This window comes from Oncorhynchus masou, chromosome 30, assembly GCF_036934945.1.
Source record: "Oncorhynchus masou masou isolate Uvic2021 chromosome 30, UVic_Omas_1.1, whole genome shotgun sequence".
Classification (NCBI taxonomy): Eukaryota; Metazoa; Chordata; class Actinopteri; order Salmoniformes; family Salmonidae; genus Oncorhynchus; species Oncorhynchus masou.
The window spans coordinates 24,555,762-24,580,126 of NC_088241.1; the positions used below are offsets into that span (position 1 = coordinate 24,555,762).

The following is a 24,365-nucleotide window of genomic DNA, read 5'->3' on the forward strand; positions in this document are numbered from 1 at the left end:
CTGCTGCGCCTTCTTCACAACGCTGTCTGTGTGGGTGGACCAGTTCAGTTTGTCCGTGATGTGTACGCTGAGGAACTTAAAACTTATTACCCTCTCCAGTACTGTCCCGTCGATGTGGATAGGGGGGTGCTCCCTCTGTTGTTTCCTGAAATCCACAATTGTCTCCTTTGTTTTGTTGACTTTGAAGGTTATTTTCCTGACACCACACTCCAAAGGCCCTCACCTCCTCCCTGTAGGCTGTCCCATCGTTGTTGGTAATCAAGCCTACCACTGTAGTGTCGTCCGTAAACTTGATGATTGAGTTGGGTCGTGGGTAAACAGGGAGTCGTGGGTAAACAGGGAGTACTGGAGAGGGCTCAGAACGCACCCTTGTGGGGCCCCAGTGTTGAGGATCAGCGGGGTGGAGATGTTGTTACCTACCCTCACCACCTGGGGGCGGCCCGTCAGGAAGTCCAGTAGCCAGTTGCACAGGGCGGGGTCGAGACCTGTAGTCGATGAACAGCATTCTGACATAGGTATTCCTCTTGTCCAAATGGGTTCGGGCAATGTGCAGTGTGGTTGCGATTGCGTTGTCTGTGGACCTATTGGGGCGGTAAGCAAATTGGAGTGGGTCTAAGGTGTCAGGTAGAGGAAATAATGTGTTGAAAACTTTACACTCTTAGGGTGCCGTTTGTAAATTCACTCTGGTTATCTACTCCGATTTCAGAGCACTCATCTGAGTTTGCCAGAGTGCAGAATAACTGATGAATTTACGAACGCATAACACCCGTTGAATATGACCGTTATGAGTAAACGTAGTAAAAAAAACCCACAATTAATTTGTTGCCAGCAGCATAGTTAGTCACCAACACTCTACATAACATGAAAATAGACCAACCAGCTCTGCTAGGGGGAGTAAAATGGTCAGAGTGAGGTGTTCTCTCGTTTGTGCATCGAAGTAGCTAGCGAGGTAGCAAACTTTAGCCAGTTAGCTTGACCTATGTGAGGTCAGAACACTTGGATTAACCCTATTGTACTCATAGCTTCCAGTGTACAGTTGTGGCCAAAAGTTTTGAGAATGACACAAATATTAATTTCCACAAAGTTTGCGACTTCAATGTCTTTAGATATTTCTGTCAGATGTTACTATGGAATACTGATGTATAATTACAAGCCTTTCATAAGTGTAAAAGGCTTTTATTGACAATTACATGAAGTTGATGCAAAGAGTCAATTGACTCTTCTTTTTCAAGACCTCTGCAATCCACCCTGGCATGCTGCCAATTAACTTCTGGGCCACATGATGGCAGCCCATTCTTGCATAATCAATGCTTGGAGTTTGTCAGAATTTGTGGGGTTTTGTTTGTCCACCCTCCTCTTGAGGATTGACCACAAGTTCTCAATGGGATTAAGGTCTGGGGAGTTTCCTGGCCATGGACCCAAAATATTGATGTTTTGTTCCCCGAGCCACTTTATTTATCCCTTTTGCCTTATGGAAAGGTGCTCCATCATGCTGGAAAAGGCATTGTTCATCGCCAAACTGTTCCTGGATGGTTGGGAGAAGTTGCTCTCAGAGGATGTGTTGGTACCATTCTTTATTCATGGCTGTGTTCTTAGGCAAAACTGTGAGTGAGCCCACTCCCTTGGCCGAGAAGCAACCCCACACATGAATGGTCTCAGGATGCTTTACTGTTGGCATGACACAGGACTGATGGTAGCACTCACCTAGTCTTCTCTGGACAAGCTTTTTCCCAGATGCCCCAAACAATCGGAAAGGGGGTTCATCAGAGAAAATTATTTTACCCCAGTCCTCGGCATATCAATCCCTGTACCTTTTGCAGAATATCAGTCTGTCCCTGATGTTTTTCCTGGAGAGAAGTGGCTTCTTTGCCTCCCTTCTTGACACCAGGCCATCCTCCCCAAAAATATTTACTCTGAGCTATGCTTCAGTAGGTGGTGGTAGATGGAAGGCATGTTGCCAAACCGAGTCCTTTGAAGAATGCCTCTGGTGGTCAATTGGATACGCTGTAGTAACGTCGTTGTGTGATAGACGAGATACTCTGTCTGTTCCTTCCTAACCATCGTTTTCAGCTGTTGCTAACTCAACGGCTAGGAGGTATACATTTACATTACATTTAAGTCATTTAGCAGACGCTCTTATCCAGAGCGACTTACAAATTGGATATCACTTCTGTAGTGAATAAGAGTCCAAAGTTCATACCATTCGCAACCAAAGCTCATGCTGATGTTGGCTTCATTCTGTAATTATTATCTGAACCATTCTGACATTGGACCGTCGTCCTCACATCCTCGGAACTGGAGGTTATATTGTTGTCAAGGCTTTATATAGGAAGGGAGAGGAGGGCTTGTTTGAAAGGTTTTATAGCCCATGTCCCTTCACAGGTGCGGGCCACTGACTGAGCAGAGCCCTAACCTTATGAAAACCCAAATCTCACATTTTAGAAGCTAAAATCCCATTTCATCCCATCACAAATAATTTAATATTCAAACATTTAAATTGAACAACAATTCCATGTGAATCCGACAACTCCGATGTGTAGACTTTTCACTGTCGAGTTTGTTTCATTTTATCATTGATGAGAATGTCTCAGATGACAACCGAACTGACATGATATTCATTAAGTACCACCGCATATGTTCAATTGGTCGGATTACCAGAATATATATAAATATTTTCCCCCCACCTTCTGATGTTCCCAGAATCTCTATGTTAACCAAGGGGTTTGCAAATGTAACATCAGTAGGATATGCTGCAGTAGTTTATCGGGGGGCTAGGGTCAGTTTGTTATATCTGGAGTACTTCTCCTGTCCTACTCGGTGTCCTGTGTGAATTTAAGTGTGCTCTCTCTAATTCTCTCTTTCTCTCTTTCTCTCTCTCTCTCGGAGGACCTGAGCCCTTGGACCATGCCTCAGGACTACCTGGCATGATGACTCCTTGCTGTCCCCAGCCCACCCGGCCGTGTTGCTGCTCCAGTTTCAACTGTTCTGCTTATTATTATTGGACCATGCTGGTCATTTATGAACATTTGAACATCTTGGCCATGTTCTGTTATAAACTCCACCCGGCACAGCCAGAAGAGGACTGGCCACCCCACATAGCCTGGTTCCTCTCTAGGTTTCTTCCTAGGTTTTGGCCTTTCTAGGGAGTTTTTCCTAGCCACTGTGCTTCTACACCTGCATTGCTTGCTGTTTGGGGTTTTAGGCTGGTTTTCTGTACAGCACTTTGAGATATCAGCTGATGTACGAAGGGCTATATAAATACATTTGATTTGATAGAGAGAGGAAAAAGGGGGGAAGATGTATTTATGACTGTCATAAACCTACCCCCAGGCCAACGTCATGAGTCCCCCCATGTTGGGTTCAATCTTGCGATTTACCTGCATGTTGCAAACCAACATAAAAATGACTGTGGGTTGTGGACCATTGTCGTCGTCCCCATTTAATTTTTACCTTTATTTTACTAGGCAAGTCAGTTAAGAACAAATTCTTATTTTCAATGATGGCCTAGGAACAGTGGGTTAACTGCCTGTTCAGGGGCAGAATGACAGATTTGTAACTTGTCAGCTCGGGGATTTGAACTTGCAACCTTTTGGTTGCCAATCCAATGCTCTAGCCACTAGGCTACCCTGGCGCCCCCCATCTGGTGGTCGACCCGGGTAGGGTTTCTGCGAATTAAGTCCGCTCCATGGCTGGACAGCAGATGTCCAGTTGGTGATCGCTGTTGCAGTCCTCCCTCTGGTGTGGTCGACCCGGGTAGGGTGTCTGCAAATGAAGAAGTCCGCTCTATGGCTCGGCAGCGAATGTCCAGATTGGGATTGCCGTTGCAGTCCCCCCTCTGGTGGTCGACCCGGGTAGGATGTCTGCAAATGAAGAAGTCCACTCCATGGCTGGGCAGTGGATGTCCGGATTGGATCTCCGTTCCGGACCCGTTGTCTGGTCGTCCAGACTGGAAGATCTGGGCAGTAACTTAGGCAGATGTTAATAACGCACACACACTCATGAAATGTATCATTACATTTCCTCCCAAATGAGCGGCGTTGTGGCACTAACTGATGGTTGTATGTGGAAGTTGTTTATGGCTCTATCACTTTCTACGTACTGAAGAAAATGAAACAAAATTAATGAAAGCATAAACAAAACATCTTATATTTAATTGGACTGTATTCTATCTACGTCCATGGTCTTGGCAAAATGACCCTATCATGGCATTGTCTAATATCATATCTAGGGCTTTCCTAATTTGCGGGGTGTTGCTTAGGGTACTATCCAAAGTTGATAACTATATGATAAGTCTACAGCTGTAAGGCACTCGTTTTGGGCAGTCTACATGGACGACCTATGGACTTCTGAGAAGAAAACTGGTGAGTGCTGTAACTGTAGAGTTAAAGGCCTCAAAATAAATGTTCAACTTTACTAAGGCTGGTATTTTGCTCGGACCTTTAAGTGAGCCTAGCATAAATCCTAATTGGATGTTCTGTTGTGCATGTGAGTTTATGCTTACGCAAGCACACATGTCAAGGGAAGGAAACCAAGTATCCTGGCAGATTGTTCAGAATGAGTCTGACATAGTCAGGTAATTTTCAGGTCAATCCCTGGATGTCAGTGTCGAGGGAATTAGTGTCGAGGGAGTCTGTAATAGTTTTACTACCAGTCACTGTCTTCCACTATTGTAGTGGCGGTAGGTATGAAGAAGTCTTTTTCATAGCTATGTTATCCACGGATGAGCTAACCTCATGACGGAAGTACTCTAAGTATTAGACCAGTCGTATGTGGTGTGATCGTGGTTCATGACTCTAATAACTTTTCTCCTGAACGGAGGGTTCTATTTATTAGTGGCATGTGTAACCATTGGAAGAGTGCAATGGAGATTCCCTTCCCCGTGTTGCACTCTGAGTAACTCCTATGTCACTGTTATCAAAAGCAATTTAACTTGTGAGGTTACTAATCCTCTTACTGAGTGTTGCTGGACTGACTTTGGTATTGGTACTGGTACTCAAGGGGTCCAGTTGTCCTACCGATTTATTCTGAAATGTTATCCTATAGGAATACATGATTAGAGAATTTTACTCGTTGTCTTGTTGTGATTACTACACATGGCAAGGAATGATTATTGTTGCCATTTGTTTTGAAGGTGGACAAGTTCACTGGACTTCCTTTACGACCTGTGTGGTACACCTCAGTACTTCTTAGATGTGTTCTAAGATAATCCCGTCTAGGGGCCTGTCTGCTCCTCACTGTTCTCAAATGGGAGTTTATAACTAGATTTGATTTTTGCTCTGGTGGCCTCGTACGGTGTTGTCAATAGTCTCGACCCCCCCACCGGCCTCGATAAGGCTCATCATGGGTCTGGGCTACTATTCCCCCCTTTGTGTCTCGGGACCCCCCCACCAGCGGGTGGTGTTGGTATACGAGGCGCAAACAAAAAGTTTGGACCCTATGTACGAGTTGTCAGTGGCCGCGTTATTATGAGAGTGGCTGTAACCTTTCAACCAAATCTCCTGGTGTTTGTGCTTCAACACCCTCAGTGGCTGTTGAGGTCTGTCAGTCACCACCGCGTCCGCGTGTGGCAACCTCTTCAGTACCTGAAAACTGAGACGAGGATATCGGTCTGTGATATCGCAAAGTGTTTCACCAATGGGAGTCATCGGGTCAGTTGCTGGACTGACGCGATTAGTGTCATTGTAAGGGTTGATAGTCCCCCACAAAGCGGAAGGTGTGTCATCGGAAGCAGAGTATACTCTGCGCATCAATGTTTTTCTTGCTGAGACGGTTTGTGGAAAAAACCGAGTGGTCAGGGCTCTTAGTGTTGCGAGCTTTTGATGCCTCAAAAGCTGTGCTTTTAAGCTCTCTGAGTTGTAAGATAGGCAAGCCAATGTGGGCTGCAGGGCCCACGTAGGTAATGAGGGTAGGATACATGTTCCACAGGAACATTTGTTTAAATGGTAACAGGTCTTCCATGCCTGTTTCAGTGAGTAAGCCAAAGTAAGCTGAACAAAGCCTATGATAGTAAGCTTGTGGGTGTTCGTTCCGAGCTTGTTTGACCATGTTAGCCAGTGAGCTACCGTGTTTGCGAGTCGCAGAACCACTGAATTCTAATTTCAAAGCTGTGGCAAGTTTTGCGTAGTCATTTAGCACGTGTTGCTGTTGTAGGCGAATGAACCTTGTCACGTGTCTATTCGACATTCGCTTCAACAGGTAAACCCTGTCAGAACCCGTAGCATTCGGGTAGCCATCCAACGCGTCATCTATGTCAGCTAGGAATGTCTCAGTATCGTTTGGCTGCCCTGGAACGGGGTCAAAGGTGGGGAAATTCTTGACGAGTTTGTCAAGGTACTCCGCGTCAAGCGGACGGAGAGGGTTGGCTTCATCCTGTGGGGAAAGTGGGGACGAAAGGCCAAGAGGAGAAGCCAAACTTTTGCTTTGTCGGCCAAGAGGCGCCATATTACTCAGTGCCGAATGGCCAAGATAAATCGAGTTGTTCCTGGAGACAACGATTTTGTTGAAGAGTTTGTGCTCATTCATCGTCATAAGTATTTGCAATTACTTTCAATTGTTCAGATTTCAAACGCAGTTCCTTGACTAGCAGAATGTTTTCATTTCCTGCTTTTGTCAGAAGTTGCTCAGTTCTCTCCACCTGTCCCCTCATGTTAGCCATGTCTGGCATGTGCTTCAGCTGTGCACTGTGGTATTGGACCGATGCCACATTTTTATGGTGATACATCAGTGCAAAATTGGGGAGAACCGTCACAAAGCCTGTCTTTGATGGTTGATTTTGGAGAGCGTTCGCAATTTCGGCTGTTTTTTCACTTATGGCATAATTAGGGTTGGTATCGCTGCTGAGGTCAGAGATCAATCATTTTATGGGTGGAGGTTCACTAATTAGCGGAGGAGTGGTGACCACCTCCTTTAATAGCTTGCACTTTATTAAGTTGTTCTGAAAGTAACCAGTTAATTTTTGGGTGCAACGTTCAGACATTCACTGAAGTAGCAGTAGTATAACACAATCATCCAAACTGGAAAATGTAGGCTACGTTAGTCCTAGAGATAACTGAGCAAAGATTGACAAGCGGTCATATTTTTTTCTTAGAGTCAACCAAAGATAATAAAAGGAGACAAGATGAGTTTGGTCTGTTTTCCATACGTATGTTGAAGGGGGTGTGTCGTTTATGATCATTCACTTCCCTTCATTCATTTCCAGGATGTTTCACCTTTATTTAACCAGGTAGGCAAGTTGAGAACAAGTTCTGGAATGGTCGATTTGCAGTGGAAGAATGTGCAAAGTAGAAATAAAAATAATGGGGTGCAAAGGAGCAAAATAAATAAATATGATGTTTACTGTCACTCCCTCTCCTGCTTTCTCCCTCCCTCCTGCACTCAACATCGTTGGCCTACTAACCACCTGTCCTGGCAACTGTTATTACGCACACCTGTTCCCCATCATTATGCACACCTGGTAATTTTGTCAGAGATTACTTCCCCTTTATATAGCCCTCAGTTGACATCAGTCATTAAGTAGTATTGTTTTCTCTCACGTTCTGTACGCTTATCATGTTGGGTCATCGGTATCATTTCTTTATTAAACTCATCTTCTGCACCTGGTTCCTGACTCCCAGCGGATATGTTACATTTACATGACACCCAGAATGCATTGTATAATGTCAACAAACATGGCGCCACTGGCAAATAGCTTAGCTTTAGCTCATCATAATCAGTGTAACCTTCAAAAAAGTATTATACACACATCATAGGTGTCCATTACAATCTATGCAATCTATGCAATCAGAATGCATTATTTGTCACCAGTACTTGAAAACATGAAAAAACCTCTAAATACATTATGCTCCATACATATATACAGTATGCTAGAGTAGAAACAACACGATATACAGAAAATAAGGTACTTACTTTGATAGGAATGCACACATATCCAAAGTTATTATTTGTAATGAAAACATCAAACAATGCGAGCGCCAGCCAGAGAATATGCCACAGGGAAAAAGTTAGTGCAAGACTGCGCAAATGTCTGCATGCTTGATCTGCAGAAACACTGGGAAAGTGCTTGGCCTTGGGCTCTCCTGAAGAGAAAAGTTTGTCCGGCTCAGTAAAGCCTCAAACATAAATTGCCTGCAACAGTGAAATGGGCTACTTTTAAGAATTGAACACACCTCAATTCATACTGTTGTTCAGAAAATACTTGTTAGAAAATAATTTGAAATTCACAAGTTGAAACAGCCTATAAATAATTAGCAGGCAGCACGGGATAATTGTCCTGTGCGTAACTATCACATTTTGGAACAGTGACTGCATTCTGACATCACGTGCACAAAACAACTCATGCTGGGGCGACCGTTAGAGATATTTGGAACTCACACATGAAAAGGTTACGTGATGAATAAGACTGAATGAGATCAAAGGTCATTCAATAATAAATATTGTGCTGCACCTTTAACCAATAGCCTAACAAATGAACAACTCTTGAAAAAATACAATAAATGTCTTTGTTATCCTCTAAATCAAATTTCAACCAGCCAGCCCGAGCAGCCTGTCTAGTCAACAACGCAACTCTCTCCCAACACAATTTCCTTCACAGTTCACTCCTTACATTTTTTTTCATTCCCAAGGGAAAGGTTTGGAAACAAGAACAAAATAAACACATACCTCAACTATCCATTCAAACACATAATCAGCAAATCCTCCATATTATTCATCTCATAGGACTAATAGTACTGAATAACTATTTTTACTTGCACACAATATAGCTGGGTCGCCCCATCCTGTCCCTAAGGGTCCACTGCCCTGCAGCGCCCCAACCCAACACACCCCACTCAGCTTTAGGATCTTAGTGAAACATTCATTATTGCGTTTCTTAGCCGCTATAAATGCTTGGTTACACAGTACCTTCAGATAACAGTTTGCAGAATCAACATTTCCAAGCAAACAAAAACAAGGAGAAATGAAAATCTGTAGACATGCTGAGATAAAATAACATACTCTTTGCCAGAATTCAGCCAGCCTTGTCACTTCCATCAATGTAATTGTCTGCATCATTTCCAATCCCCCATATATTTTTTGGGTAAATATATATATCCATATACATACACATATGCATACATATACATACACATACCTATATAGAAGGCTGGTTGAATATGTCATCATTTGTGTTATACACCTCCAGCAGAGGAATAACATTTCTTAAAGCATGTTCCACCGACGTACAGTAAATTCGTTAACCGCAGCAATTTATGTCTGAGATGATACGGACATGATTGGGCATTCAAACATATCTGTATCCATTCATCATCAGGAATAGCTTCTACCAGGTTTTCCTCACATCTTTGTTTTACATGTTTTGTGTCATTGAGAAAAGCCTCTATCAACCCTTGATACAGTTTGGAAATCAACGTTGGAGGTTTGTTAGACTGCCTTAAAATAGCATCTGGCTTGTCCAGTGTTTGTTGCACAGAGAGAATAAAGTGTTGTATCTGCAAAAATGTACCTCACCTCTGTCACATACTGGTCTTCCCTGGCTGCCTGACTCTGCTGAGTCCACTGTCACCATCTGATCTTCTTAAATTGAGGCATGACAAACCATGACCTTGGTGTACATTTATACATGATATTATCCAAGAATATAATCAATGGTTCAATAATTGAAATGACCAGATCCCAGAGTGTAGCTTTACGCTTTAAATGCTGTCCTGTAGCTACTGTAGGTCTACCCATCAATTCCAGATGGAACTTTGTATTATTCACTGATATTGTTAATATGCTGCAAAATTCTCCTGAGTTCTGTAGACGGGTCTTCCCTGGCTGTCTGATCCTGCTTAGATATGATGAGGTTAGTGTTGTGTACTGACTGCACTAGAGGGCTACATCCCACGGGAACTGCGGTCCCGACAGAGATCATTGCGTCGCGGAGTCAGACAGATGACTTTGGGATGAAAATATTGTTGTTCTCCCAAAGCTTATTTGGAAACGTTAGTCTACCTACTGTATTAAAAGGATATATTTTTTGCATTACTCACACAGTCAGAATTCGCTGCTTCAACTTCAGTAGCCTGCCTCTTCTAGTTGGGCATGAGAGTTCAAGTGTGCCTCGTATGTGTGGTCTAACTGAAATAGAATATGCTGCCTACATGGCCGGAGAATCACGGGGCAGTTAACTTGAATATGAAATTAACTTAAATCCAATTAGACTGTAGTCTACTACAGTGTCTGTAAATAAATATTGATAATGGAACGGTGTGGAGGGCGCTCAACCAATGTGAGTCGAAGTACAATAACAACAAAGTAATCATCATTGAAAAGGAAAGAGCACAAGGTGCATATAGGTTAGGCTAGTATGGGGAGCTAGCTTTGTGCCTTTTCCTTTTCAAGAAATATTCATTACCCATTTATTTGTCTTTGCCTGCAAATCGGCCTCCTAAAAGATAGGCAATTTCCAATAGACCTATGCAAAACATAGCAAGTGTTGCTGTCAGTCATTCTTGCTGCTTTCAGTGACCTCACCCATTACAACTAGCATGTCCAGAGATACAACCTCTCTCATCATCACCCAGTGCCTGGCTTACCTCCGCTGTACCCGCACCCCACCATACCCGTCTGCACATTATGCCCTGAATATATTCTACCATGCCCAGAAATCTGCTCCTCTTATTCTCTGTCCCCAATGCTCTAGGCGACCAGTTTTGATAGCCTTTAGCCGCACCCTCATACTACTCCTTCTCTGTTCCGCGGGTGATGTGGAGGTAAACCCAGGTCCTGCATGTCCCCAGGCACCCTCATTTGTTGACTTCTGTGATCGAAAAAGCCTTGGTTTCATGCATGTCAACATCAGAAGCCTCCTCCCTAAGTTTGTTTTACTCACCGCTTTAGCACACTCTGCTAACCCTGATGTCCTTGCCGTGTCTGAGTCCTGGCTCAGGAAGGCCACCAAAAATTCTAAGATTTCCATACCCAACTATAACATCTTCCGTCAAGATAGAACTGCCAAAGGGGAGGAGTTGCAGTCTACTGCAGAGATAGCCTGCAAAGTAATGTCATACTTTCCAGGTCCATACCCAAACAGTTCGAACTACTAATTTTGAAAATTACTCTCTCCAGAAATAAGTCTCTCACTGTTGCCGCCTGCTACCGACCCCCTCAGCTCCCAGCTGTGCCCTCGACACCATTTGTGAATTGATCGCCCCATCTAGCTTCAGAGTTTGTTCTTTTAGGTGACCTAAACTGGGATATGCTTAACACCCCGGCAGTCCTACAATCTAAGCTAGATGCCCTCAATCTCACACAAATCATCAAGGAACCCACCAGGTACAACCCTAACTCTGTAAACAAGGGCACCCTCATAGACGTCATCCTGACCAACTGGCCCTCCAGATACACCTCCGCTGTCTTCAACCAGGATCTCAGCGATCACTGCCTCATTGCCTGTATCCGCTACGGAGCCGCAGTCAAACGACCACCCCTCATCACTGTCAAACGCTCCCTAAAACACTTCTGTGAGCAGGCCTTCCTAATCGACCTGGCCCGGGTATCCTGGAAGGACATTGACCTCATCCCGTCAGTTGAGGATGCCTGGTCATTCTTTAAAAGTAACTTCCTCACCATTTTAGATAAGCATGCTCTGTTCAAAAAATGCAGAACCAAGAACAGATACAGCCCTTGGTTCACTTCAGACCTGACTGCCCTCGACCAGCACAAAAACATCCTGTGGCGGACTGCAATAGCATCGAATAGTCCCCACGATATGCAACTGTTCAGGGAAGTCAGGAACCAATACACGCAGTCAGTCAGGAAAGCTAAGGCCAGATTCTTCAGGCAGAAGTTTGCATCCTGTAGCTATAACTCCAAAAAGTTCTGGGACACTGTGAAGTCCATGGAGAACAAGAGCACCTCCTCCCAGCTGCCCACTGCACTGAGGCTAGGTAACACGGTCACCACCGATAAATCCATGATTATCGAAAACTTTAACTAGCATTTCTCAACGGCTGGCCATGCCTTCCGCCTGGCTACTCCAACATCGGCCAACAGCTCCGCCCCCACCGCAGCTTCTCGCCCAAGCCCTTCCAAGTTCTCCTTTACCCAAATCCAGATAGCAGATGTTCTGAAAGACCTGCAAAACCTGGACCCATACAAATCAGCTGGGCTTGACAATCTGGACCCTCTATTTCTGAAACTATCCGCCGCCATTGTCGCAACCCCTATTACCAGCCTGTTCAACCTCTCTTTCATATCGTCTGAGATCCCCAAGGATTGGAAAGCTGCCCACAGTCATCCCCCTCTTCAAAGGGGGAGACACCCTGGACCCAAACTGTTACAGACCTATATCCATCCTGCCCTGCCTATCTAAGGACCTCGAAAGCCAAGTCAACAAACAGGTCACTGACCATCTCGAATCCCACCGTACCTTCTCCTCTGTGCAATCTGGTTTCCGAGCCGGTCACGGGTGCACTTCAGCCACGCTCAAGGTACTAAACTATATCATAACCGCCATCGATAAAAGACAGTACTGTGCAGCCGTCTTCATCGACCTTGCCAAGGCTTTCGACTCTGTGAATCACCATATTCTTATCGGCAGACTCAGTAGCCTCGGTTTTTCGGATGACTGCCTTGCCTGGTTCAATTACTTTGCAGACAGAGTTCAGTGTGTCAAATCGGAGGGCATGCTGTCCGGTCCTCTGGCAGTCTCTATGGGGGTGCCACAGGGTTCAATTCTCGGGCCGACTCTTTTCTCTGTATATATCAATGATGTTGCTCTTGCTGCGGGCGATTCCCTGATCCACCTCTACGCAGACGATACCATTCTATATACTTCCGGCCCGTCCTTGGACACTGTGCTATCTAACCTCCAAACGAGCTTCAATGCCATACAACACTCCTTCCGTGGCCTCCAACTGCTCTTAAACGCTAGTAAAACCAAATGCATGCTTTTCAACCGATCGCTGCCTGCACCCACATGCCCGACGAGCATCACCACCCTGGATGGTTCCGACCTTGAATATGTGGACACCTATAAGTACCTAGGTGTCTGGCTAGACTGTAAACTCTCCTTCCAGACTCATATCAAACATCTCCAATCGAAAATCAAATCAAGAGTCGGCTTTCTATTCCGCAACAAAGCCTCCTTCACTCACGCCGCCAAACTTACCCTAGTAAAACTGACTATCCTACCGATCCTCGACTTCGGCGATGTCATCTACAAAATTGCCTCCAACACTCTACTCAGCAAACTGGATGCAGTTTATCACAGTGCCATCCGTTTTGTCACTAAAGCACCTTATACCACCCACCACTGCGACTTGTATGCTCTAGTCGGCTGGCCCTCGCTACATATTCGTCGCCAGACCCACTGGCTCCAGGTCATCTACAAGTCCATGCTAGGTAAAGCTCCGCCTTATCTCAGTTCACTGGTCACGATGGCAACACCCATCCGTAGCACGCGCTCCAGCAGGTGTATCTCACTGATCATCCCTAAAGCCTCATTTGGCCGCCTTTCGTTCCAGTACTCTGCTGCCTGTGACTGGAACGAATTGCAAAAATCCCTGAAGTTGGAGACTTTTATCTCCCTCACCAACTTCAAACATGTGCTATCTGAGCAGCTAACCGATCGCTGCAGCTGTACATAGTTTATTGGTAAATAACCCACCCAATTTTCACCTCATCCCCACACTGTTTTTATTTATTTACTTTTCTGCTCTTTTGCACACCAGTATCTCTACCTGTACATGACCATCTGATCATTTATCACTCCAGTGCTAATCTGCAAGGTTGTAATTATTCGCCTACCTCCTCATGCCTTTTGCACACAATGTATATAGACTCGCCTTTTTTGTACTGTGTTATTGACTTGTTAATTGTTTACTCCATGTGTAACTCTGTGTTGTCTGCTCACACTGCTAAGCTTTATCTTGGCCAGGTCACAGTTGCAAATGAGAACTTGTTCTCAACTAGCCTAACTGGTTAAATAAAGGTTAAATAAAAAATAAATTATTATTATTATTTTTTTTAAAGTTCAGTAGCCATACCTGCGAGATCAGGTGCACGTTTGGTCTTAAATAGAGTAGGTTATAGCCTATGCATGAGGGGATAAGGACAGAGCAGTTATCTTTCCAAGGAAATGTACCTCCTAAATAGCCTATGAATAGGCTATAGATTACTACATTTCATAGAAATAGGCCTAAAATATTTATTTACCATATTTCTTTGTCTGAAAATCTTCCCACTCCTAAAAGGTAGGCTTTATAAATAGCTCAAGAGAAAGTGTAAGTCTCTCCAACTCTGCTCTCTTCAAACCTCATCTAGCATATTGGCTGATATAGCCCTGTAATAATATATAAGGGCCATAAGAGAACTTCTGTTAATTTAACCTTTATCTTAAGTTATTTTTGCTCATTTGATATTGCCTATAGGTCGCAAAATTGCTGAGACCATGGCTGGGTTTGGGACCAGTTCTTCTGGTAGGGGGTGGGAGTTGGACAGAAAGCCAGCAGGTACAGGTGGGAGTGGGATGATGAGATCGTTCCTACAGACCTCTACTGTGCACCATGGCAGTGAAGCATTTAAAGCATAAGCTGTTTGTTACTGTGTCAGTGTGAAAAGTAGATAATTAGCTAGGGAAACAGAAACGTGTATTGTTTTTAAATAGTACAAAGACACAAGTATTTACTGACATGAAGTCAATGTTGAGTTCTCACCGTTCATGTGTTGAGAAGCAGGCCAGAACTGAGATAATGATGGGCAATGACAGCTCACCACCAGAGGAAATAACTATCAAGATGATAGCAAAGGCATCTGAAAATATATGCATGTAGATATAGGACATATGTTTCAGACAATTTCCTGATACAGTATCTGACCTCACATCGGGTGGAGCGCCATGAGTTTGGCAAGCGAGACTAGTCCTCAAATAACACTGCATATGACTTGTATTTAAAAGCACTTTACTCTTATTGACAAAATTGTAATACCAACCCATTGGTTCAGCTTTGAGGGTAACCTCTGATCCATTCAGACTCTTGCCACCTGTGCCAACCATAATAAAGGCTTTGTATGAGGAGGAAGGGTTGAGCTCTCTTAGAACCACCCTCTTCTTTCCCAGCTCAACAGTCACAACTGTAAAAGAGGGACACAGCAACTGCAGTTTGAGGTTACAAGTTTATTTATTTAACCAGGCGAGTCAGTTGGGAATAAACACTGGAAACACTTTATTTGGATAGTCCATCTGTAGATGCTCCACTAACTATCTAACCTCAACCCTAGCTCTAGCTCTAACACTAACCTTAACCATTATCCTAACCCTAGATGTAACCCTTACCCTAACCCTTATTCTAAACCTAACCACAACCTTAGAAAGCAGTTGCTTATCAACAGCAAGTCTGTTGATCGTATGAGCATCTGTAGAGCATCTAGACTATCCATGTACAGTGTGACCTAAATACTTATTTACAATGACAGCCTGGCAAAATAAGGCTTTTGAATGAACTGTCAGTCATCTATAGCTGTATCATCAACAGCATCACAATAAGCATCTTTCCACCTTTGGTGTTTCCCTGCTCATCCCAGTAGAAGACCTGGTAGCTCTGCACGATCCCATTCCTCTGGCATAGCGGAGTTTCCTCCCAGGTAAGCTCAATACGAGAATCCAACGTCTCCCGCACCCTCAGATTTGGGGCGGCAGATGGGGCTGCCAGAAACAATAGAGAACATTGAGGACTATATGGATTAAATGGCAATAAAAAAAGTGTTGATTACCATATCAATTATATAATGTCATAAACCTAATAGTGTTCTGATTTGTTGGTATTGTCATGCTGACAAAGAGCTACAATGTAGGTGTTTGATATAAATAGAATAGATTAAGCTTATAGTAAATGGTGGAAGAAGTATGCGGAGGTGTAATTTGCTCTATGTCTCCAATAGAGGGAAGCATTGTACCACCTTTCATCAGTATGTTTTGCAACTGATTCGCACCTCATTGGCTCAAAGGAAGCCTGCAACACCTCCTTTGATATTGTAAAGATCTTACAAAGTCCAAGGTGTAAGGGTTAGTGTTTACCGACTCACCCTTTTGTCTAGAGTACGCCTCGACGGTTTGAGGAAGGCCAATTCCGTCCTTATACTGAGGATATACAGAGATCCCATAGGGATTGTATGGCTCGATGCTCTCTGTAGACAAGAAGAAAGAGATAAGAGTGGATCCAAGTCCTTAAGCTCATAGCATGTGGACAAATCCTGCAAAAGAAAAAGTCTGCACAAATCAACCCAAACAACAAACTAGAGAACACACTCACATGCTGATACCGTAGATGCAATTCAATTAAAACGTCATTGTCCCTGCAGATAAATTAATTGTGCAGCCAGGAGAATTGCAATATAAAAGAAGTACATAGTCCTCCAACAAACTTCTAACACAGAACTAGAGGCATGACAGGTGAATGAAACCACAGTATATGTATGTATACCTTATAACTGACATAAACCATACCTGATATTAGAGTGCTGGATTGATTCCTGTCCATGTGGTCAAACAAGATGAGGGAAGGGTCCATTTTCCACAATGGCCTCCACTCCACCACATAGCCTGTGACACTGGATGAATGTATGCTTGTCCACTGGACCAGTAGTGATCTCTCATGATGAGGAAGGACATTGACGTCAGAGACTGCTGCCAGAACTGGGGACAGATGCAGATATTTACCACACAATATGTCACAGGTAAGCTTAAAGACACAGAGTGAGTCCCAAATGACATCATATTCCCTGTATGGTGCACATAGGACTCAAAAGTAGTGCACTATATAGGGAATAGGGTGTTTGGGATGCTGACATAACACACAGAACACCTTCTGCTTATACATCAATTCTGATTTTTGAATTGACCCCGAGCCTTGATCAGAGGAATGCATAGGTGGAAGAAATATGTTGACATTTCCACCCAACCAATCAGATGAAGCTATTACCATAATGCTGATATACAGGTACAGCATATGCAATCCTCTCAGATTTACAGGAGTGGTAGGGGTTGATTTGGAATTCAGCAACAGGTATATTTAGTTTTCGCTCTGTACTGAAAGTGCTCCATCTTGAAAAATGTACTATTGACATACTATTGGGATTTTACAGTGGACAGTGGACTAATGAACAAAATGCTAAAAGATTGTGTATAAAGAGATATTTTACTCAATCTAACTAATAATAAAGCTTTACCTCTGTGTTGAAACACCTCCACCTCAGGAGGGGCTGGATGTCCCTGCAGTGTTCCCAGCACTAAGGAACACTTCCATTGCCCCCCTGGCAAGCTGGAAAATGGCTACAAAAGGAAGAAAGGAGATGAAGGAGGAAAGGCAAGTTGTGTACCACTATCACAGGAAATATTCAAGTTTGTGACGTGTCAAGTTTGAGTGTGTTCTGTGTGTTGTTCTTACCTTCCAAAACAAGTATACACCGTGATGCTTTTGTCTCTGCTCCCTAGATACCTTCATCCAAGATTTGAGTGGTCTGGTGGGAGCTGAAAAGAAGCAGAAGTGGCCATTTTGAAACTCATCAAATATCTGTGCCTCTCAGTTGTGTGAAGAGAAGAGGAGAATTCTTCCAGACTCGACAGGTGTCGGCTAGAAATTCAGTAGTAAAATAGTAAAATACATAGTCAATACATACATTCTACCAGAGCTGTAAAAAGTGGGCTAGAAAATGTGGGACATTTCATTAGCATAGAGTGAAAAGCAAGGCCAATTAATGGAAGAATAAGAAATAGATTAAAAGATTTGTACCATGGGAGTGATAAATGACATTACATTAAACAGAACTGATGCAGGACATACCCCTCTCAAGCGTGACTGCAGTATTGCTGTTACTCCATTCGCTCCATGGACTCTGGTGATACCCGACCCATATCTGGATGTGGTACTCTGTCCCGTGGAGCAGACGACACACCTCCATGGGTCTCTGGCGCATTAAGCGAGGCACTGGGACCTAACACATATGCACACAAACATACATACACACTCAAACATACACACACACACACACACACACAGTAATGTAATCATTTTTATGGTTACCTAGTACAGTTGGTATGATCATTTATTGTTCATGTTGTTTAATCCAAATAATGTTTGTTCAAACGGTTGCAGTATGTGGACACTTAGGAAATGGACATTCCCTTACTGGTTCTTCACTCCACTGCTTGCTGTTTGCTGTTTTCAGTCACACCTCCAAGGTCACAATGGTCACCCACGCTTGCTGTTTAGAGAGACCCCAGCTGAGCCTTAGGCAGCCATATCTGTTTGGCTCTGCTTGGACCTTCAGAACTTTTGGACGGTCAAACTTGGCTGCAATGTGAGAGTTATATTAGAACCCCTATGATGGGAACAGCTTCATCTCAATACAATGCCACAAAGAACATAAGGTTCCCTATGAGCTTCAGAATAACTGTCTTTACAGTGTCTGTATTAAGTGACACCAAGTCCGTGTGACTCATCTCAATATCCTGTAAATGCCAAATCAAAGACTCCATTACTGTACTTGATCCAAGGTTCTGTCTATTTAGGAAGAGAACAAAACCAAATGGTATACAGTGAGCTTCAGAATAACTGTCTTTACAGTTATCTTCCACTTTAAGTTCTTTGGATAACCACCACACATATGCATAGTGCATTTACAGAAAGTAAACAGGTTCTCTTTGGATAACCACCACCTATGCAGGCAAAGTAGCTAGATTGTCCAAGAAAGCATTTAATAAATAGCCTCGTAATTACAATATACATTTGACATGTAAATGTATATTTAAAAAACACAACATATTCACTTGTTCTCCACCAATAGCCACTTGTTACCTGATCTCAGTGTAAAGAGTGTACTGTGTGGGCAGGTGGGTGTCCTGTCCTGGTTCCCATTGGCATGAGAGGGTTTCCAGTTTTGTAAGGTTAGTCAGACAGCTAAGGTTTTATGGTGCTGGGGGTGGAACTATAGAAAAAACAATTATTGGGGTGAGCACAACAATGTTAAAGTTAGTTAGCGCTCACCGCTCAGAGCCGCTGAGCCACTGTGCATCTACATCTTATTCCATGCTGTTTTGGGGTTTTAGAATGGGTTTCTGTATAAGCACTTTGTGACCTCTGCTGATGTAAATAGAGCTTTAAAATGACATTTAATTTGATTTTGGAACAGCAAATGATAAAATCTTCAGAACTACATTACAGAACTGTTTTTATGAGGTCAGGTTTTTATTCTTTATCTGAGGTGAAGCGTATGTTTAAAACATGTAAAGGTAGACTCAGCGACATGAAGTAGATGCAGAAAGTAAACAGCTTTGTGGGTCAATTTCTGCAATAACTAAGAGGCTCAACTTCACAGCTGTTTTGGTCCTGTGGCTACCATGCTGTAACAGCGTGAGGCGAACCCGTGCACATGCGCAGATACTGTGTGTGACCGTGTAAAAACATTTGAATTTATGCTTATTTTATGTTCAGTATACTTAGATTTCTAAGGGAGGAGTGGATTTCTCAGGGAGGTGTGGCACTGCAAGACAGACCTGTGTTTTTTCATTCCAACATTTAAATTTTTTGATAAAATAATGAAATGTCATTCTTTACCATGGTCCCCATCTGTAATCTTTTTATGTGGGGTAAGGGGTATCCCTTACTATGAATGATAATGGAGTTATGGTAGACTATACATACGGCACACCACTGAACAGGGATAAACAAACAAAGAAACAAAGAAAGAAAACAAATCTCTCTCACATCCAGCTTTTATCTCCACTGCTCCTACGATCTGGCACGGGAAGGTGTGGAGGACACAGCACGTGAGATATTCACTGGTGTCCATGAAGCTAGGTATAAACACTTGAGTTCCAGCCACTGATTGGCCACAGAATATAAAACTGTGGAGATCCGACCATTTTCATTGGCCGCTGCAGTGTTTCTACCACTCTCATTGGCTGCTGTAGAACTGCTGGGAATACGGAGTTGGTTGAGGTGCCAGACAATGTGAACGGCTTCTCCCTTTATGAGGGGGCAGTCATCTCTGATGACGCAAGAGGCAGTCACCGGTGACCCCAAGGCCACCACAGGGGTGGAAGTGTGTACCCGCACAGATGGAGATGTGTGAACCTCTGTCAGGAAAGGAAAGAGAGCCAAGAGCAGATCAATTCATCAGCAACATTGAGGGAGATGGAAAAAGGGCTCCTTAAGCCACCAAATAAATAACTTATTGTGAGATACAGCTCCATATTTCTTGCCTATATTCCCATGTCTCAGTGAAACTCAAATTACATTGATATTTTGAAGATATACATTTCAAAACAAAATGTTTAAGACAATGGAATGTGAAGTTTCTATTCTATTGTCTTTGCTACTGCTGGCAAGGTATTGCCATTTAGAGAAGGCTATTTATTACAGAGACAGCACTCACCATCTTTCGCTCCATTCACAAATGCCAGCAGCAGCGTGGCAAACATTGTAATCCAGGCTGATGCCATGGTGATACAAACCTGTGAGAGGGGAAGATGTGAAATGACTGATTTTGAAGAAGGGTGAAAGCACATTGCATTCAATGGAATCAAAACAACATTTGAAATTCCGGGGCTCTTATTGATGGACAACTGTGTATAAATTGCAATGGAAACGATAATGACTATATTTTTTCTAACCTGAACATACTGTTGAACATACTGTTTGACACAACAAGCTGACATGAGTGAAGATGCATCATACACAACTGACACAGAAATTACGAGGGGAAAAAAGATTAGACAGCTGTTTATAACAAACCAGCAAACAAACACTGGGATACTCACAATTCCACAGTCATAGGAAATGTGTTAATTACTTAAAGACTTTGACTCTAAAGTCTAAAGATGAGTGCACCAGTCACCAATGGCAAGGTGGCCATCAGCTGATTCCCTCAGGTCATGCTTGTGTATGTTCAACTATGACAGACAAAATGAGAAAAAAATCCAGAAAATCACAATGTAGGATTTTTAATGAATTTATTTGCAAATTATGGTGGAAAATAAGTATTTGGTCATCGACAAACAAGCAAGAATTCTGGCTCTCACAGACCTGTAACAACTTCCACTCGTTACCTGTATTAATGGCACCTGTTTGAACTTGTTATCAGTATAAAAGACACCTGTCCACAACCTCAAACAGTCACACTCCAAACTCCACTATGGCCAAGACCAAAGAGCTGTCAAAGGACACCAGAAACAAAATTGTAGACCTGCACCAGGCTGGGAAGACTGAATCTGCAATAGGTAAGCAGCTTGGTTTGAAGAAATCAACCGTGGGAGCAATTATTAGGAAATGGAAGACATACAAGACCACTGATAATCTCCCTCGATCTGGGGCTCCACGCAAGATCTCACCCCGTGGGGTCAAAATTATCACAAGAACGGTGAGCAAAAATCCCAGAACCACACGGGGGGACCTAGTGAATGACCTGCAGAGAGCTGGGACCAAAGTAACAAAGCCTACCATCAGTAACACACTACGCCACCAGAGACTCAAATCATGCAGTGCCAGACGTGTCCCCCTGCTTAAGCCAGTACATGTCCAGGCCCGTCTGAAGTTTGCTAGAGAGCATTTGGATGATCCAGAAGAAGATTGGGAGAATGGCATATGGTTAGATGAAACCAAAATAGAAGTTTTTGGTAAAACTCAACTCGTCATGTTTGGAGGACAAAGAATGCTGAGTTGCATCCAAAGAACACCATACCTACAGTGAAGCATGGCGGTGGAAACATCATGCTTTGGGGCTGTTTTTCTGCAAAAGGACCAGGACGACTGAACTGTGTAAAGGAAAGAATGAATGGGGCCATGTATCGTGAGATTTTGAGCGAAAACCTCCTTCCATCAGCAAGGGCATTGGAGATGAAACGTGGCTGGGTCTTTCAGCATGACAATGATCCCAAACACATCGCCCGGGCAATAAAGGAGTGGCTTCGTAAGAAGCATTCAAGGTCATGGAGTGGCCTAGCCAGTCTCCAGATCTCAACCCCATAGAAAATCTTTGGAGGGAGTTGAAAGTCCATGTTGCCCAGCAACAGCCCCTAAACATCATTGCTCTAGAGGAGATCTGCATGGAGGAATGGGCCAAAATACCAGCAACAGTGTGTGAAAACCTTGTGAAGACTTACAGAAAACGTTTGACCTCTGTCATTGCCAACAAAGGGTATATAACAAAGTATTGAGATAAACTTTTGCTATTGACCAAATACTTATTTTCCACCATATTTGCAAATATTATTTTTTTTTAAATCCTACAATGTGATTTTCTGGATTTTTTTCTTCTCATTTTGTCTGTCATAGTTGAAGTTTACCTATGATGAAAATTACAAGCCTCTCTCCTCTTTTTAAGTGGGAGAACTTGCACAATTGGTGGCTGACTAAATACTTTTCTGTGAGGAAAAAGAGAGGATGGTTATTTCCTGTGGGACTGTCCCCTTCTGGGAGTTGACTGGGGGTTGCTGGGTTGTAGTCAGGTTCACTCTACATTTGGGACGCACCCTATGTAGTGGATGCATGATGCGAGGCCACTGAAATCTTCTTCTATTTACTGCTTATCAGCTGTCTGCATAAAGGCCTCCACTTCGCTCTTCCTCCTTTGCAGTATTTTGCCTAATTATTATTGCAGGGCGCTAATTGCCTTCGGCTCCTAAATGTGCAATGCTGCCTTGAGAGAAAGAGAAAGTGACAGAGAGGGAGAGTGACAGACAGAGAGTGTGGGAGAACGAGAGACCTAGAGCAAGATGGACAGAAAAAAAGTTATTACATTTGAACACAAATGAGAATGCCAATTTCCTATTTTCCATTAAAGGAAAGCAGGGTTATGATATATTTTCCATCTATAGGCTAACTTATCAGTGTAATACAAATGTCAGAATGTTCAATAAACAAGCTTAATTTATGTAAATGTTTGAGTACCTTTAGATGCCATGGTTATAGGCATTCCATAGAATGCCTATAACCATGGATTTTGGATTTTATTGGATTTTGGATTTTATAATGTCGTTTATGGGGTGGACTTTTGTGACCTAAAAGGTTGTTTCCCAAACTACCTATAATGGCACATTATTCTCACAAAAGCATCTTCCTGTTTCAGAGTGATTTTGACACCGTTTGTTGTGTAATGGATGTGTGATAACATCTCAACATCTCAACATGTTCTATACCTTGTTCCTCTGTCTCTCCTTAAACATGTTCTTCTCTTAAGCCATTGTGGTAAATGTTACAATAGTCCCTCTTTCTCAATTAGGCAATAACCTCTAACAGGGTAACAAAGTTAAAGCTATGACTATTTCTCTGCAAAGCTTCAATTGTACTTTTAGTTAATGTGGTGAACAGATCAGAGATACTGTATGTACAAATCCTTATTTGACAATCTGTCCTTTAATTTTCTATTAGAGGTATTTTCTCTGCTGGAACGTGACCTGAGACAGTCGACCTCACAATCAGTAATAATTTGTCATAAAAACAAAAACAAAAAGGTCAGATAGTGGCAAATAATCTCTTTCACAATCGTCTTTAGCGTATATTCACAGCACATAAACATGTTATACATATCCCAGAATGAGAGATATAGTTTTTTCCCATTAATATTCCAAAAGAGTATAAGTAGCATGAGGGCAGATCAGGTAGTAGTGCCAAAATTGTTGTATAATTGTTACATTAAAACTGAAGAGGTCATGGCATCAGGTTGGATTCAAAACATTTCAAATTAGATACAAATACATGATGATATAATACACTAAATCATATTCAATTACCAATAAGTAAATCATTTGACATATCCACACAGTTGAACATGGAGATTCAATTTTCTAATTGGAGCTTCTCAAACTCACTCACCAATAACAGATATTGTGATCTATTCCCCCCTCTCTTCTGTTAGATGCAGGTGAATCAGAAGGAAAGGCTTGGTAGGTAGAGTGATTTAGAGATAAAGAAAATCAATTAGAGAGCAACACCCCTCACCACACAGCCCCAGCAGCCAGAAAGACTTTCATCAGACTCTGGTGTAGACAGGATCAGATGGAACAGTGGGGGAATGGAGCTCAGGTTCCAGGGCCACTTGAGTAGAACAGCCAGCCACATCCTTATTTTGAATTCACCATATACAGAAAGATAACATGACGTGGGGTGCTGGGGCCCATAACAGTAGAGATAGGGAAGTCAAGTTAAACGTCTTGAGATTGCTCATTAAGTTATCTTGGAAAGCCAGAAGGAAAATCTCACGTAATTTAGTCAGATGCTTGATGTTCTGTGTGTCAGATGTTGATGTTCCACAAGAGATTACAACATTTGTCAAACTATTTGAAATAAAGATTATTATTATATTTGAAGTATTTCACATTTGGAGGA

At 42.9% G+C, this 24,365-nt stretch overlaps 1 protein-coding gene across 10 annotated transcripts; it reads right to left on the reverse strand.

The window, feature by feature from the left end:
- Positions 1 to 325: 325 nt before the first annotated feature.
- On the reverse strand, positions 326 to 24,102 carry LOC135522407 (interleukin-31 receptor subunit alpha-like). 10 transcript variants are annotated; one of them, XM_064948622.1, is made up of 15 exons: positions 23,853 to 24,101; positions 22,511 to 22,743; positions 20,416 to 20,494; positions 19,746 to 20,116; positions 18,837 to 18,966; positions 18,169 to 18,332; positions 17,823 to 17,973; positions 17,427 to 17,509; positions 17,209 to 17,311; positions 16,487 to 16,675; positions 16,066 to 16,167; positions 15,539 to 15,685; positions 14,974 to 15,114; positions 14,697 to 14,793; positions 602 to 3,955 (listed from the first exon to the last, which is right to left on the reverse strand). In XM_064948622.1, exons 7-15 carry the CDS (start codon positions 17,953 to 17,955, stop codon positions 3,784 to 3,786), a joined length of 1,167 nt encoding a protein of 388 aa, XP_064804694.1. In that variant the 5' UTR covers positions 17,956 to 17,973; positions 18,169 to 18,332; positions 18,837 to 18,966; positions 19,746 to 20,116; positions 20,416 to 20,494; positions 22,511 to 22,743; positions 23,853 to 24,101; the 3' UTR covers positions 602 to 3,783. The 10 variants fall into 10 exon arrangements, with proteins under 10 accessions (XP_064804696.1, XP_064804694.1, XP_064804692.1 ...); XM_064948620.1 differs by having other exon boundaries at positions 17,823 to 18,005; XM_064948626.1 differs by adding an exon at positions 9,505 to 9,567 and having other exon boundaries at positions 3,881 to 3,955; positions 17,823 to 18,332; positions 23,853 to 24,100.
- Between the last annotated feature and the right edge of the window lie 263 nt (positions 24,103 to 24,365).